Source organism: Rhinolophus hipposideros, assembly GCF_964194185.1.
Source record: "Rhinolophus hipposideros genome assembly, chromosome: 26".
NCBI lineage: Eukaryota > Metazoa > Chordata > Mammalia > Chiroptera > Rhinolophidae > Rhinolophus > Rhinolophus hipposideros.
Genome location: NC_138072.1, coordinates 17,352,324 through 17,367,615, shown reverse-complemented (window position 1 = coordinate 17,367,615; position 15,292 = coordinate 17,352,324). Strand labels below are relative to the sequence as shown.

Here is a 15,292-nt window from a genome sequence, read left to right as displayed (position 1 = left end):
AGCATGAATTACAGTCTAAATGAGAGGTCCTCAGTTATTTTTGTTTTGAATTATCTGGTTGTAATAATTTTGACACTGTTTATAGAAAAATTGTCAAAATAGAAATATAATACCTTGCATATTACAAAGATATAAGCATCTATGACTTCACTTGAGGTATTTGACACTCTATTAACATGTTAAAAATTAACACCAATCTGGTATGATCAAAAAATGTTTCTGGTGTATAATTATAAGAAAAATAAATGTCGCACCGGATTTAGTGTCTTGCCAGGTGAGCAGTCCTGTGACTTAGGACACGAGAGTGATCTCGTGGCTTATGGGAAATGTGTAGCTTGTCTTTAGTGCTTTTACCACTCTACATATGGACACACTGCAGAGTTACAACCATAAACATCTTATGTTGGTGGGGGGTTTATTGTTATTTCTAGAAAATGAACAGTATTCATTGCTGACCTCCCAGAATACATTTTTGACAAAGTTAAAGGAAGAATGCTGTACGTTAGCCAAGAAACTGGAACAAGTCTCTCAAAAAAGCAGGTAGGTAATATTATTGTGTGAGTACTCTAATTTTTCCTTAAAAAAACATTTCCAGTATGTTAAATGTCAAAATTAGCTGCAGTAGTCTCCCCTTATCCACATTTAGCATTCCATAGTTTCAGTTATTCACAGTTAGCCATGGTCTGAAAATATTAAATGGAAAATTCTAGAAGTAAATAAATCATACGTTTTTAATTGCATGCCGTTCTGAGTAGTGTGATGAAATCTCGTGCCGTCCCACTCAGTCCCGTCTGGGATATGAATCATTTCTTTGTCCAGCCCTATGTTAGCTGTATATGCCCCCTGCCTGTTAGTCACTTAGTAGCAGTCTCAGTCATTAAATCAACTGTCGAAGTATCGCAGTGCTTGTATCCAAGTCACCCTTATTTTACTTAACGATGGCCCCAAAGCACAAGAGTGGTTATGCTGGCAATGTGGATATTCCAAAGAGAAGCTGTGAAGTGCTTCCTTTAAGTGAAAATGTGTGTAGAGTACAGTAAGGTCTGTTGAGAGATTGGGAGAGCGACAGAGACCACGTTCACATGACTTTTATTACAGTGCACTGTTATAATTGTTCTATTTTATTATTAGTTACCGTTGTTAATTTCTTAGTGTGTCTAATTTACAAGTTAAACTTTACCATAGGTATGTATGTATAGGAAAAAAGTTTTTTTCAGGCATCCACTGGAGGTCTTGGAACAGATCCCCTGTGGATAAGGGGGAACTACTGTATGTGTTAATATTTTCTCTCTATGAACACGTAATTGTCCAATTGTCCATATACACACCTTGGTATTTTTTTGTGATTATGTATGCATACTGTTATTTCACGTTTCTAGTGTTTACAATTGAACAAGATAGCAATTATTCTACTAAATATGCAAATAAATCAAGCAGTTTAAAGTCTTAATGTTGATACATGTAACACATCTTAATCTATTATCACAGCTCTCCCTAAACCAACAAAAGCTATCTTTAGGTCAAATTATAATAGATGAAATGTGTATATATACAAATGAAAGATGATACTTTGAAATAAATCAACCCAAACCATCCTTTCCTTCTCTTTCTAAAATTGTTTTATTTCAATAGAACAGCCATCATTCATTTTATATGTACACTACTCTTTTATAAATCCACTCATTGAGATCTTAGTGAATTTTTTCCTGCACATTTTCTAATCAGATTATCTCAAAGAATGAATTATCTTACATTCCAAATTTATAAGAAGCCTGAATTCTCATCTCAGCTCTGACAGTAACTGTAGTCTCAGAGAAATTTATTTGACCTGTTTGAACTGTGGTTTCCTCATGAAAATAAATGAATGAATGATATTGGACAGAATCCTTCAATTGGATAGAACTGAACTATAAAAGACAACATTCACATAATTAGCTAGATACCAAATGTCACATTACCACATAACCTAATGAAAAAAATAACCTGCATATCTGCTGTTCTGTATTTTTCTGAAACTCACTCAGGTCTACACAGAGCAAGCAGTATGACATAGGTATTGCATTCAGAAAGAATTTCCGGGTAGATCAGAGCAGATCTGACCATTCTGAGCCCTAGATTGTGTTCCTCCATCAATAAACTGCCTTAGCCGATGGAATCCCCATCTCTGAATCTTCTGGGGAATCAGAGGGCTTATGAATCCAGTTCTTTCTACTCACAAGAAGGCAGACGCTCCTATAGCCACTGAGAACGTGCTCTGACGTGTGCTCCTTCTTAGCAAATACTAATTAAGTATCTTGTTTGGAAAGGGGAAAAGCTTAGGGTGCCACAGTACCAGATATTTTCAGGAAATTTAACAGGGAGGCCCACATGATTCTGTCATGAAAAAGACTCATAAAATATCAACAGTAGCTATTCCTAACCAGAAATATTTGATTTGCCTCACATAGATAAATCCAAAAGTAAGTGATATGTTAGAAGTAAACAAACCAGATTACATAATTTAAGAAAAAATTATATTGATCTGGTGTTTACAACATTACATTATTTTAACATTGCTTCGTGATTGATTATTGATTAATTATCTTGCTCTCTAAAGAGGCAAATTCAGGAAATTAAACTGGATAAAAGAGAAAGGGATGTTATGTACTTCTATGTATTATTTAATTCTCACAGCATCTTGAGACGAGAATTACAGTCTTCTCTTACAGATGAGAAAATCAATATTCAGAGTGTTTAAATGGCTGGTAAGTGGGAGAGTAGAGTTCTAACTTAGATGTTTCTGGTTCCAAAGCCTATGATTTTACTTACAATAAGTGCAATATTTTACATCTAGTATTAAAGAAAATCCAGGCTAAAGCAGTTACGGTGGGAAGACAAATTAATCTTTAAATTCCTGTGGAGAAGTAGATATACTAGGCCGGTGAGGGGTTAACCTGTGCTCTGCACCCCTAGCCCCCTTTTTCCTGCTCTAGAGCTATCACTTTGCCCTGTGCTGGTCTAGTGAGCTGGAACCTCAGCCCCTGTCTGGCTCCTCTTGCTTCTGATCCCTCTAGCTCCTGACCACTACTTTGTTAATCGAATGTGTTCCTTTTCGTCTGACACACAGATGTCACTCAATACATATTTATTCATTTAATGAATGAATGAATGAAACAAATAGGTGTGGTGATACCCCCATATCCTGATCTGACTTTGCTTCCAGCCTGTTCCTTTGTTTATAACACAGGCAATGCACCGTAAAAAAAAAAAGAAAAAAGAAAAACAATTCTTTGGAATTCAACAAAGAACCAGGTTTGACTCTCCCTCTGTCACTTAACTTCGTAACCTGAGTCCGTTGCCTAATCTGTCCAAACCTCAGCTTCTTCATCTGGAAAAACATTTCAAAGCCACGTTGTGGAATTCTTGTGGGAATTAGAAATTTATAGAGACACACACAGGTGTACATACAGGTATAAAACCCCTCGCACAATGCTGGCCACATACAAGACACGGGAGCTGCTCTTGTCATCAGTGGCAATCCTTGAAGTCTTCACTCGCAACTTGGATGTCATCTCATGGCTATCATTGTCTTTACCAGGGTCCGAATGCCATTTTCTCTCAGACATAGAGTCTATGGTACAATGAAAACCTATTTCAGGGCAAAATAGCATCAGGAAAATGTGAATCTGGTTGCCATTCAGGTCCTGCTCCCGCACCTTGTCTTGTCAATTTGCATAATAAAATAGGCAGCTCCTATAACTTCACAAGTTGACCCAAAACTAAGGCCCGACAAATAGTAAACACTCAAGAAATTGTTCCTAATTATTGTCAAAACTTTGAAAGGATTCTTTTAAACTTTACAAAATATGTATTTTATGTGTCTCATGAGAAAGCAGCAGACAGGATAAAGTGTGATTTTAGGAATTTGTTTGTTTGTTTGTTTGTTCACCTTTAAATTTCTTGCCCCCCCAACTCTCTGCATGAAGACTAGAGATCCTCAAAATTCATGCAAAATTTAACATTCCATTTTGATACTACTTTCTGCTTTGAAGCCATTTACATAAAACTTGAAGAGCTCAGAGTGTTTTTTTAAATAAAAATTATAAACTTATGAAGCCCTGCAGAAGTCCTGCAGAAGTGTGCCTCTACACACCCTATGCTACATTTTTGCAATAAAATAAATTCCCCTGTACTTTGAGGTGAAGAAATCTGGGAGTTCTTTTGAGCTTTCTAAAGTATCGTCATTATGGAAGCTCAGTCTCCAAAATAATTATTTAAACCTTATGGTAATTTTGATCTAGGTTTTCCTCAGAGTACAACAGTAAAATTTTTCCTGAAAGTAGGTGTATTTATTTTCTGTTGATCAACAATTTAAAACACCTTTTTTTTTTTTTTTTTTTTGCTTCTTGTAGCATTTCTCTGAGAGTCATGTTACTCAAAATCCCATACTAAACAAATGGATTCATAGCCCTTAAAATAAGCTTTTTTTCTTTTTTTTTTTTAAAGTCACAGATCTAGTCATTTGACAAGAGCCCATGCAGAATGACTAGGAAAGCTGACAATCTGGGCTCACCGTTCCTGTACACCCTTACTCCTTACCCCAGCCCCATGCTAGGCTGCTATGGGGAAGATGTTTCGAAATGGTTCCTGTGTGTGTGTGTGTGTGTGTGTGTGTGTGTGTGTGTGTGTGTTCTCCCCATTCGCATACTGGCAGTGCCTACTGCTTCTGGGCTCCGTCAGCCCTCCGCTGTGATTAGCACGGTGTTTTCTGCACGGTGTGCATTCCACACTGTTCAACAGTGTCCATAACCCCAGAACCCGTGAATGGCGCATCCCATTTAAAAACCAAAAATGAGCTGCCGACGCTGTGCATTTTATATAGGTTGTGTGTGACCATCAGACAAGAGCATTAATTTCGTTTTCTTTCGTTTGGCACCCGGCAGACATTCTGGCTGGTTTTAGTTGAAGCTCACATAAACTTTAGCTCCCCTTTCATCTTTGTTCCCCAGGACTCTGGGGGCTCATTACAGTGATAGGGTTGTTTCTGAAGTTGGTAAGTGGAGATATTTAAATACCTTTGGTGCAACTGTGATTTTTCTTTATCAAAGTGGAGGAAGTGTTCCCTGTCCCCAGGCGCTTTGATGAATCAGCAGTAAAATGTTTGCAGTGCAGTTTGCAGTGCGATGTGAAACGGGCCTTGGGAAGAGCTCAGAAAGGTTGGGCTGGCTGGGCTAGCAGTGAGCCTCCGCCAGCTGCGGAGTGGAGACCCAGCCTGTGCTAGGCTTCAGCCTCTCCACACTTGCACGACCAGAACAGGATATAGAGCACAGAACCGGGGGCGGCGTGGTTTTGCTTCTCTCTTCTTTCTTTTCCATCACAGTCACTTTCTGGGTTGCTAGGCTTGCGGATTGCTGTCGAACCGTGCCCATTGTGTATTTGTGATTTGCGTTTTGTAATTAAGAGGAACAATGGGAGTCCATTGGGTCTCGTTATGTATAATGGTTGGTTTAATTTGTTTCACTTCTATCTTGTTAATTGTAAATTGATCATTAAGATTTGAATTCTAATCTGTCACCAGGGTTGTGGGTATTGAGGCTAGAGCAATGATCCCGGTTTTAATCGCTGATGATGAGAAACAAATTTTATAATTTTGGTACATATTGCAGTTCATATATTTTAACACTGTATTTTATGGTGTTATAAATATTGTTAAATGACTTTTAGTGTAGTTTTACTGTGTGGACTATAATGTATAAATTATATTACTGTTTTGGCAACAGTCGGTATCCAACTGTGTGAGTTTAATTGAAGTAAAGAACACACACCCGGTTGAACTATTTTTTTCCCTTTGCATGTTTAGATGTTAGGTTGGGATGTTATAAAAATTATATTCTACAAGAGGAGACTGATATCGGCCTCTGCTAATTGTTACCAAAAGTCACATGAGAATCTAAAAGAATAAAATATTAAGAGGTCATGTTTTCCCTTAAAAAGCAATTATTGCTGTAATCCTAATTATGGTAGTAAAATATTATACTTCATGCAAATGCAATTACACAATATAACTGGTATATAAAAATGCATGGAAAAGTTCATGCTTCTGTAAAGCCAAAAATTACCTAAATTTTCTGTGAAAATGGATTGCAGTCAATTATCCTTTAATATAATCATGCCACAAATGTCATCTCAAACGAACATAGAAACTTCTAAGTTTACTCTTTGAACTTTGCAAGTTTCTAGTTCATTCAATATATCATGGGCTCTAGGCAGATAAAAGATGATGTCCATGTACATTTATCAAATTTTTATTGAACATTGGAAGTTGGTAGGCAAGTTACCATTATAAACAAAGAAAAGAAACCCCAAAATATGCAAAGCAGAAAAAATATTGTACCAATAAAATACCTTTTATACATATTGTACCAGTACAAATAACATTTATATTTTTGTGATTCTGTGAGTAAGGCATTCTCAATGTAGGGCATTTGGATATAAATACAAAAAAGAATCAAGGAAAAAATTTCCTATGACATAACCATCTAACTATTGTTAATTTTTGAACATATTTTCTTTCAGTCATTTTCCATGTGCACACATACATTTATATTCTGAGATTATACTATATATACAGTTTTGGATTCTGCTTTTTCATTTACGATTATCTAATGAACATTTTTCTCCATCACTGAATATTCTGGAAACATAATTTTAATTGAATCATTTGTATGCCTAAGACATTTCAGATGTTTCTAACTTTTAACTGTTATGAATAGTATAATAATTTTGTACCTCAGTCTGAATTTTTGATGATTCCCAAAGTTGGGGTGCCAAAAGGGGATTGCTGGCCCAAAGAATATGAACCTTTTTAAATTGATGAATGTGCAGTATTGCTTTGCTCAAGTACTACACTAAATTCTGCTCAGTAGATATGTATGTATATCAGTATGTGACAAAAAGAAGTGAGAGATTTAAAAAAAAGTGAGAGGCAATAGCACACAGTGGATGGACGACCCTTTTAGAGTTGAACAGGCAGTATTGTGTTTGGGCTTGGCTAGTCACCATTTGGGTGATCTTAGGCAAATCATTAAACCTTATGTTTACCTTACACAGAAAAGGAAATAAACACTTACCTTGTAGGATGAATTGAGATCAGTCATGTAAAGGATGGATTCCACTATCTGGCAAAAAGTAGCCATGCAATAAATATTGAACTATAATCTGGTTTTATCATGCAGTTCCTTGAATAGTGAAGTTGAATATTTTATAAATGTTTATTGACCATTTATGTGTCTTCCTCTGTGAATATTTTTCATATTCCTTGTACTTTTTTAATTGGAATTTTGATGGAGAGTGGGGATAACACGTTGTTAAATGATGCTTCTAATCTTCATTTGTCTCATTTTTCATATTCCCAGTTCTTTTTATTTTTAATTTTCAAACATTTTTATTTTGCTTTCATTAATTTTTTTCAAAGTCAAAGTGACTTTATTTTTGTTTTGTTTTGTTTTAAATAGATGGCCATTGTAAAAATTCAGAAAACATGGAAAAGGGAAAAAAAGTTTTAATTCCTAATTGTGACATGTAGCAGTAATCCATATTAATATGTGGTACACATGTCAAAATGTTTTTTTAATTATAAAATGGAATCACTTATATATGATTTTTAATGTTTTCCTCTCTTAACAATACGTCATATTTTTAGGTCAATAAATAACACCAGAAGATAACCACATTATCAAAATAGCATCTTTGTATTCCATTGTAACCAATCTTCTATTGACAAATTTCAGAGTTAAGTTTCCAGATATTGGTTTGCAGAGCGGTTGCTTTGTGAAACAATGCTACAGTGACATCATGATTTTTTTGTGTGTAAAAGTTTTGTATTTTATATTATAAAATCTACTGATTTTTCTTTTAAAATGTGACAATTTTTCCTGTGAAAGTACCTGACTATAGATAGTCTTCTGCATTTTTTCCTAATCTGATTTAAGGAAATTTTTTTTTGTCCTTTGGGAATTTATTTTAGTGCATAGTACGTATTGTGATAGGAGATACTTATCTTGAAAAAATGCTAAATTAACAATTTCTTATAACTGCCCCTAAATTCTTTCATGTTGTATATGATTTTGAAAGGAAAAATGTAAGTCATTATTAATTAATGTAAACTATTTCAAATATATGTAAATTCTTATCAGGAGAAGCAAATGTAGATTGAGTGCTTGATCTGAGCTTGAAAATGAGATAATCCATGCCCTCATATATGATCTAGTAAGAAAGATGAGGCATCGAATACAACTCAGAGGAATAAATTATGAGCTAATATGTGCGTAAAAGCTAGAGGTAGTTTCAGAAAATGTGCTGACTTATTGAGAACTGCAAGATATTAATCAGGGCAAGCTTCCTTTGACGTGATACTTGAACAAAGGTGAAAACAAAATGGGGGATGAGGTGAACTAAAAGTGAGAGATTGCTTCATACATGTGAAGCAGTTTGGTCCTTGAGATAAGTTCTCTTAGAAAATCCAAATCTTTTCTTGACCAGAAAGAAAAGACTATCTCACCCGATGGAGGAATCCTTTCTTTGGAGGGAAATAATGTTACATCGAGTGTCTTACTTAAACTTCAAGAAACGAGCCAATCTTTAACTCCTTATATTTTAATATGCAAGAGTTTTAAGCTTTCAGTTCTAACCTGTGAGGCAGTAGACCCAGATGTAATGGTGGCAGTGGGAGCAATCTTTGATTAAAACAAGGGTGAGGATGTAATTTTTCTTGAACAGACATCTTTCTGATTTGAGGTAGTCATCCAAGAAAGTGCAAAGGTAACATATTTCCCGAGGGACATTAACTATCGCCAAAGTCGATGTGTGTGATCCCAAATGAAATATGTGAAGACAGAAAGAAAATTGGAGGAATGGTACCTGACTTAGCAAAGTGAAGGCAGGTGAATCTTAAGTGCCTTCAGAGGGCGATACTTATTCATGAAGCAAGCTGGTCTGCTCTCAGGATTCCAGAAACACTTGGAAGTACAGGCATGGATCATAGGACTGAAACCAAAATTGATAGTCCCCCCCCACCCCATGCAGCCGGGTGACTGACTATCCCTCTTCCACCCAGGAAACTAGGGACTTCTTCTCTGAAGAGATTAAACCAGCAGGCTCTACTTAAAATAGGGTCACTAAAGTTAGAGTAGCGGGGTTAATAGAAAGTCTGCATTCTGAAAGGTGATATCCTCACCCCTCTATTTCCATCCAGCCCCTAGGCCCCTGGCAGTCAGGGTTGTACACAGTAAACAGGAAACTGGAGGCTCCTTCTCTTGAGAACAAAATGGCCACAGAGGACAGAATTACAGGTCCTAATATTGGGAATCTCCCATAGGAAAGATGGCTTGCCTCCCAATCGCTCTACACTGAAGCCCACTCATTTGGGGAAAATAAATGTACGCAAGGGCAATGTAATCATAGCAAACTACTTAGCAAGGACCAATACTTAGGTAGTCATAACATAAATACTGTAATGACTTCCCCTCAAACTGAAAAGCTAATAAATACATTGACAACCTGCGGATGGGGGAAGGGGCATATAAAAGAATTGAACCTTCATCTACCATAATGAATCAGTGGAAATTTCTTAATTGCTGGAACAAGAGGTATTGATATAAGCATATTAAGAAATTCAGAGAGAAATACCAGACGACATAGCTTTAAAAAAAAACAACCTGAAAGTATTTGTCACTGCTCAGCTGGATTGGGGGTCCGGGGGTTGAGGAATGCCATTTTTCATTATTATGCCTTTTGGAACGACATGATTTTCATCATTTGCCATTAAATTGGTTATGTTAATTAAAAGAAACAACTCTGTGTTATAGAGATTAGGCCTGGGGTTGCTCCTTTAACAGCATAATGGCTCACCTATAATAGGCCCTCAGTAAATATTTGGTAAATAAATGATAGTCTTTGAAAAAAACGGTTTGATCAGTATCGTTTTTGTCTTGCTCCTTGGAGGAGCCTTCTGTATTAAAGTAAGTTGTTATACCTTTATCTGTCTACCTCTTGAATCCCTGCAATATAGATTCCCTCTGCTAGACATCTTGCAGTTTCTGAGATAATTTATCTTATAGTATTTTTATTTACACCGTTATGTTTAAATACCGAATTTACAATAATGTTAAGTTTGTACAATAAAAACATGCTCTACTATTAAGAACCTTTCACATCTACTATGTCTGTGTTTTCACTTCTCTAGATCTGAAATAGCTCAGCTCAGTCAAGAGAAAAGGTATACATACGAAAAACTGAAAAAATTACAGCAAAGGAACAATGAATTGGAGGAGCAGTGTGTCCAACATGGCAGGCTACATGAGATAATGAAGCAAAGGTAATCACGGCTTAATCATCAACTGCTGTGCCATATATTGCATTTGTTAACATGGTTCATAAACAGAATGGGACTTGCTACGGAATAAATAGAATTCATGATGACTCGCTATTCAAGGGACATGCTCAAAATCTAGTACTTTTATATATTTTGCTTGCGCAATTTAGGCTGTTCTTATAATACTCTGAGAGGAGAGCACATCCCCTCTTTACGAGTCTCTAAAAGATATATAGTTAGATTTGATAGAGAAAACTGTAGGAAAACCACGCATTTTCGGGCGTAAGTTGGTTATGTAATATGGAGGAATTTCAACACTTCTTTTCTAGAAATTAGGTCTCATATGTTTTTTGTAAGATAAAACATGTAGTAGGCCTAAGAAGGTTAAATATTTTAATCAGGTTGTATTGCTGGAGTCAGGATTTGGCGCCAATCTTTCCGGTTCTTGCTAGTGGTCTTGCTTTGAGCAACTTACGTGACCTCTCTGAGCATCAGTTTTTTCATCTATATATTGGGACTAATAATATCTACTTAGCTGTTTGATATAAAGACCAAATATAATATATGTAAAGCACGTGACATCGATGATATGTACTCTCTTTTTATAGATGAAGAAACTCAAGTTCAGAGAGACAAATGGATTTGCTCAAAGTGGCAGATTGAGTAAGTGGTAGAGTTCAAACTTGAATCTTTTGACTCCAAATTCCTTTTTTTGTGTGTGAGCAGTTTTTTTTTGTTTGTTTTTTTGTTGTTTGTCTTTTGTCTGCTTTTTTTGGTAATGAACACAGCCCTTTATTATTTCCTATTATAAATGTGTAATTTCTAATTCCTGTGTAATGATGGATTCCCCAGGAAAAATAGTTCAGTATTTTACACCACACAATGAATTGGTTTCAGTAGATTCAGACTTCCACACCTCAATCGCATCCGTAACAGCAGTCAGCCTTCCAGAGGAGATGGTATGCTGGGCCCCCAGCTCTCGATCCTGTCCCATTCCCCAGACACCCGTGCCTTCTCTGTTTCAAAAACAATTGTTGATATAAATGAGGGAAAATGCAAATGTTTATAGACTCCTTTCATTTCTTATGTTTTAATTTAAAGTAAACATAAAGAGTCCTGGGGTCATGGGGGGATTTTTACAACATTGATCACTTGCTCTGTTGATTAGAAGAAAGGAAGTCAGAAAATGGCACTACTTTTCAGTCACCAAAATATGAAAATTTGTGTATATTTGCAGAGTAATAATTATTCATTTATTCACTCTTTAAAATATTTACTTAAGCCCCGACAAGCCAGAGGTCAGCAAACTTTTTCTGTAAAGGGCCAGAGAGTAAAATATTTCAGTCTTTGTGGGTCACACATGGTCTCTGTCACACACAGTCTTTTGTGTTGTGTTTTTGTCTTTGTTTTTTTACAATCCTTTAAAAAAGCAGAAACCATTCTTCCTAGAGGGCCAACAAAACAAGCCACAGAATTTGGCCCTCAGGCTATAATTTACCGCTATACTAGGCAACCAAGGCACACTTCTAATATTTCCTGTCTTACATTTGTGTATTGCTTTAGAGTTCACAAAATACAGTCATACATGTTGTCTCACTTTGAAACAAACCTGGAAAGTAGCTGTTGTTATCATTTCCATTTCCAGATGGAAAACTAAGGCTCAGAAAGATAAAATTGCCAACTGAAGGTCAGATAGCAAATTAATCATTCATTCATTCAATAAATATTTATTGATTGCTACTGTGTGTCATGTTCCTCACCACATGCTGGGAATAAAATAGCAAAGTAAATATAATTTCTAGTCTAATGGAGCTTCCAGCCTCATAGGGAAGATGGATATTGACAAAAGAATTTCACAAATACCTGATTAATTGCAGTGATGATCAGTTCTATGAAGGAGAAATATACTTTGGTGTGAGCACGTTTAAGAAGGGGACTTACCTGACCAGGAAGAGTTTCAATGAGACAATAACATTGGAAATGAATGTGTCAGCGAGGACCAGGTAGGGACCATTAGCCTTGGCGCTGGCACACTGTGGCCCAGCCCACAGCCCCTTTTGTGTGCTCTTTCACACGTTGTCTGTGGCTGCTTTCACACCACAATGTCAGAGTTGGGTAGCTGAGTCAGAGACTGAGACCTATTGGCCCACAAGTCTAAAGTATTTACTATCTGGCCTTGTGCTAAAAACATTTGCCAACTCCTGTTCTAGAGAAAGGAAAACTATAAAAAAAACTATAAAATTGAGCTGGTCCTTTTGAGGAAGGAAGGAAACTGTGTTTGACCTAAGGAGTAAGGAAAAGCACGGCATGTGATGTAGTTGGGGAGAGAGGAGGGGAGAAGGACCAGACCTAAACGCAGGGCCTTTACGTTTTCATTACAGACCTTTTACTTTATCCTGTTACCGAAGGGAAGGAATTAAAAGGTTTTTTTTTTAAATGAAGGAGAATGATGTGGTTAAATTTGCATTTTAAAAAACAGCTATTCAGAATAGATAATGGATGGAGACAGAGCCATAGTGTTTACATAAGACCAGTTGGGGAGCTATGGGAACAGTTACCAAACGATGATGATGGCTTAGACTTGAAGTGATAATAATGGGGATGCAGAGAAAGTAACCGGATTGGTGAAACATTTAGGAGGTATAATCAGCAGGACTTAATAACTGATTGACTCCACTGGGTAGAGAAAGGGGGCAGGCATATTACGGATAACGTCCATATTTCTGACATGAGCCATGGATGACTAATGGTGCCCCTTACTGAGAACTGAGAGAAGACTCAAAAGAAGCAGGTTTGTGGTTGAGGAGGTCTGGGTTTGGGATAAGACCAAGTGTTACATTTTGGCTATGTTCAAATGCATTGTACAAATGGATATGTTGAATAAGTAGGTGGACATAATGCAACATGCTTAGGAGAAATGTCTGGGCTAGAGATAGAAATCTCCCTTAGCTTATAGAGGATATTTGAAACCTTGTGAGTAAATGAGGTCACCGAGAGAAAAAATGAAGGGAGAAGGGCTTACTGAATCCTAAAGAACACTAATATTTTTAAAGGTAAGGAAGAGGTTGGCAAAAGATATTGGGACAAGTAACCTGAGAAATAAGTGGAGACTGGAAGAGCATGTTACCATGCGTGCCAAAAGATGGAAATGCTTCAGGTGAGAGGAAGGGATCAACCAATCGCTGCTGAGAGATGAAATAAGGCTGAAAAGTATTCATTGGGCTTAAGGACATGGACATCACTTGTGTTAACAAAAGTATTTTTGTTGAAAACTAAGTGCAGAAACCATATTAGAGTGACTTGAAAAGTATGAATCAAAAAACAAATAGCAAATTTAAACCTCTTTTTCATGAGATTCCGCTGCAAGGGGAAGGAAAGCAAGGCAGAGCAAGAGAGCTAGACCAGCCAGCTGATGGTTGGAGGATGCATTGGGAGGAACATTTTGGAACAGATCATTTTATGTTTTAAGCTGGAGTGGAAGTGAATGTATTACATTCTGATTGTCGAGACCATTAAAGTTATAAAGTCAGGAAAATTACATTTTCCAGCTGGTGGTTTGGAACTCCAAGTGTCTACAGAGGCAGTCCAGGAAAGGCATGATAAAGATAGCAATGGCATGTTTTCTAGTTATGTTTTAAATTGAGTCTTGATTCATATGTTTCCCCCAGAGGTAGAGCCATGTGGGAGCGCTACAGTACGTACAAGAGGGAACCGGCCCTAGAGCCCATGGAAACCCACTGAGCACGCTCCTGTGCTCTCATGGGGTCAAGTGCTGTGTCACCAACCCAGTCATTCTGGTTGTTTGGTCAGTTATACAGTGTCACACAGTTTTATTTTTCTTTCTTATATTAATGTATTGTCTAAATTTTATACATCAAAACCATTGACTGAAGACATAAAGCTGCTGATTGAAAGGTAACAAACTGCGAGTTAAAAATTGATAAGCCTTCTATGAAGTAACCTGAGGATGATCTTTACCAAATCTGTACGTTGTATTTTTCTAATAGAAATTTTATTCCTCGAAAACAAATGTCAAAATAGGAAATATAGCATTGACTTTTATCCACTTTGACATTTCATTTTGGGGGAATTAAGACCACTCACTGTTTTCAGAAAAGTACTTGAAAATAGAAGCCTGAAATCTTAACCTTTATTTCATCATTTAAAAACAAAAGACAAAATATTAGCAAATAGAGTCCACAAACAGTATTCTAAAAGAAGTGTATACCATAACCATGTAGGATTTATCCCAGGTATCCAAGGCTGGTTCAGTATTTGAAAATCAATTAATGTAATCCATCACATCAACAGGCTAAAAAAGAAAAATCACATGATCATATCAATAGATGCAGAAAAAGCATTTGACAAAATCCAAAACCCATTCATGATAAAACCTCTCAGTAAACTGAAAATAGAGGGAAGCTTCCTCAACATGATAAAGCGTATCTACAAAAAACCTGTAGCTGACATCACACTTAACAGTGAGAAACTCGAAGCTTTCCCACAACGATCAGGTACAAGTCAAGATGTCCCCTCTCACCACTCGTTTTTAACATCATACTTGGAAGTTCTAATTAATGCAATAAGGAAAGGAAAGATATACAGATTGGGAAGGAAACTGTCTTTGTCTGCAGATGACATGATCACCTCTGTAGAAAATCTGAAAGAATTAACATAAAACTCCTGGAATAATAATATAATAATTATAACAGGGTTGCAGGATGTCAGGTTAATATACAAGAATCATTCGCTTTCATGTATAGCAGCAATTAATAGGTGGAATTTGAAATTAAAAATACAATACCATTTACATTAGCACTCCCCAAAATGAAATACCTAAGTATAAATCTAACAAAATATATATGACAGCTATATGAGGGAAACTATAAAGCTGATAAAATACATCAGAGGAGAACTAAATAAATGGAGAGATGTTCCATG

At 36.4% G+C, this 15,292-nt stretch overlaps 1 protein-coding gene across 4 annotated transcripts in view; it reads left to right on the top strand.

Annotated features, from left to right (window-relative positions):
- The window catches only part of SDCCAG8 (SHH signaling and ciliogenesis regulator SDCCAG8), a 207,046-nt gene that overhangs the window by 128,100 nt on the left and 63,654 nt on the right, over positions 1 to 15,292 (top strand). For 3 of the 4 annotated variants that reach the window (XR_013992667.1, XM_081039284.1, XM_081039283.1), the window contains exons 15-16: positions 432 to 540; positions 10,223 to 10,354. Coding sequence is in view for 2 of the 4 variants with exons in the window: in XM_081039284.1 (XP_080895410.1) it covers positions 432 to 540; positions 10,223 to 10,354 (241 nt within the window). In the remaining 2 variants the exon portion in view is untranslated. Of the gene's footprint in view, positions 1 to 431; positions 541 to 10,222; positions 10,355 to 10,959; positions 11,015 to 15,292 lie in introns of all 4 variants that reach the window. The other variant, XR_013992668.1, reaches the window with a different exon arrangement.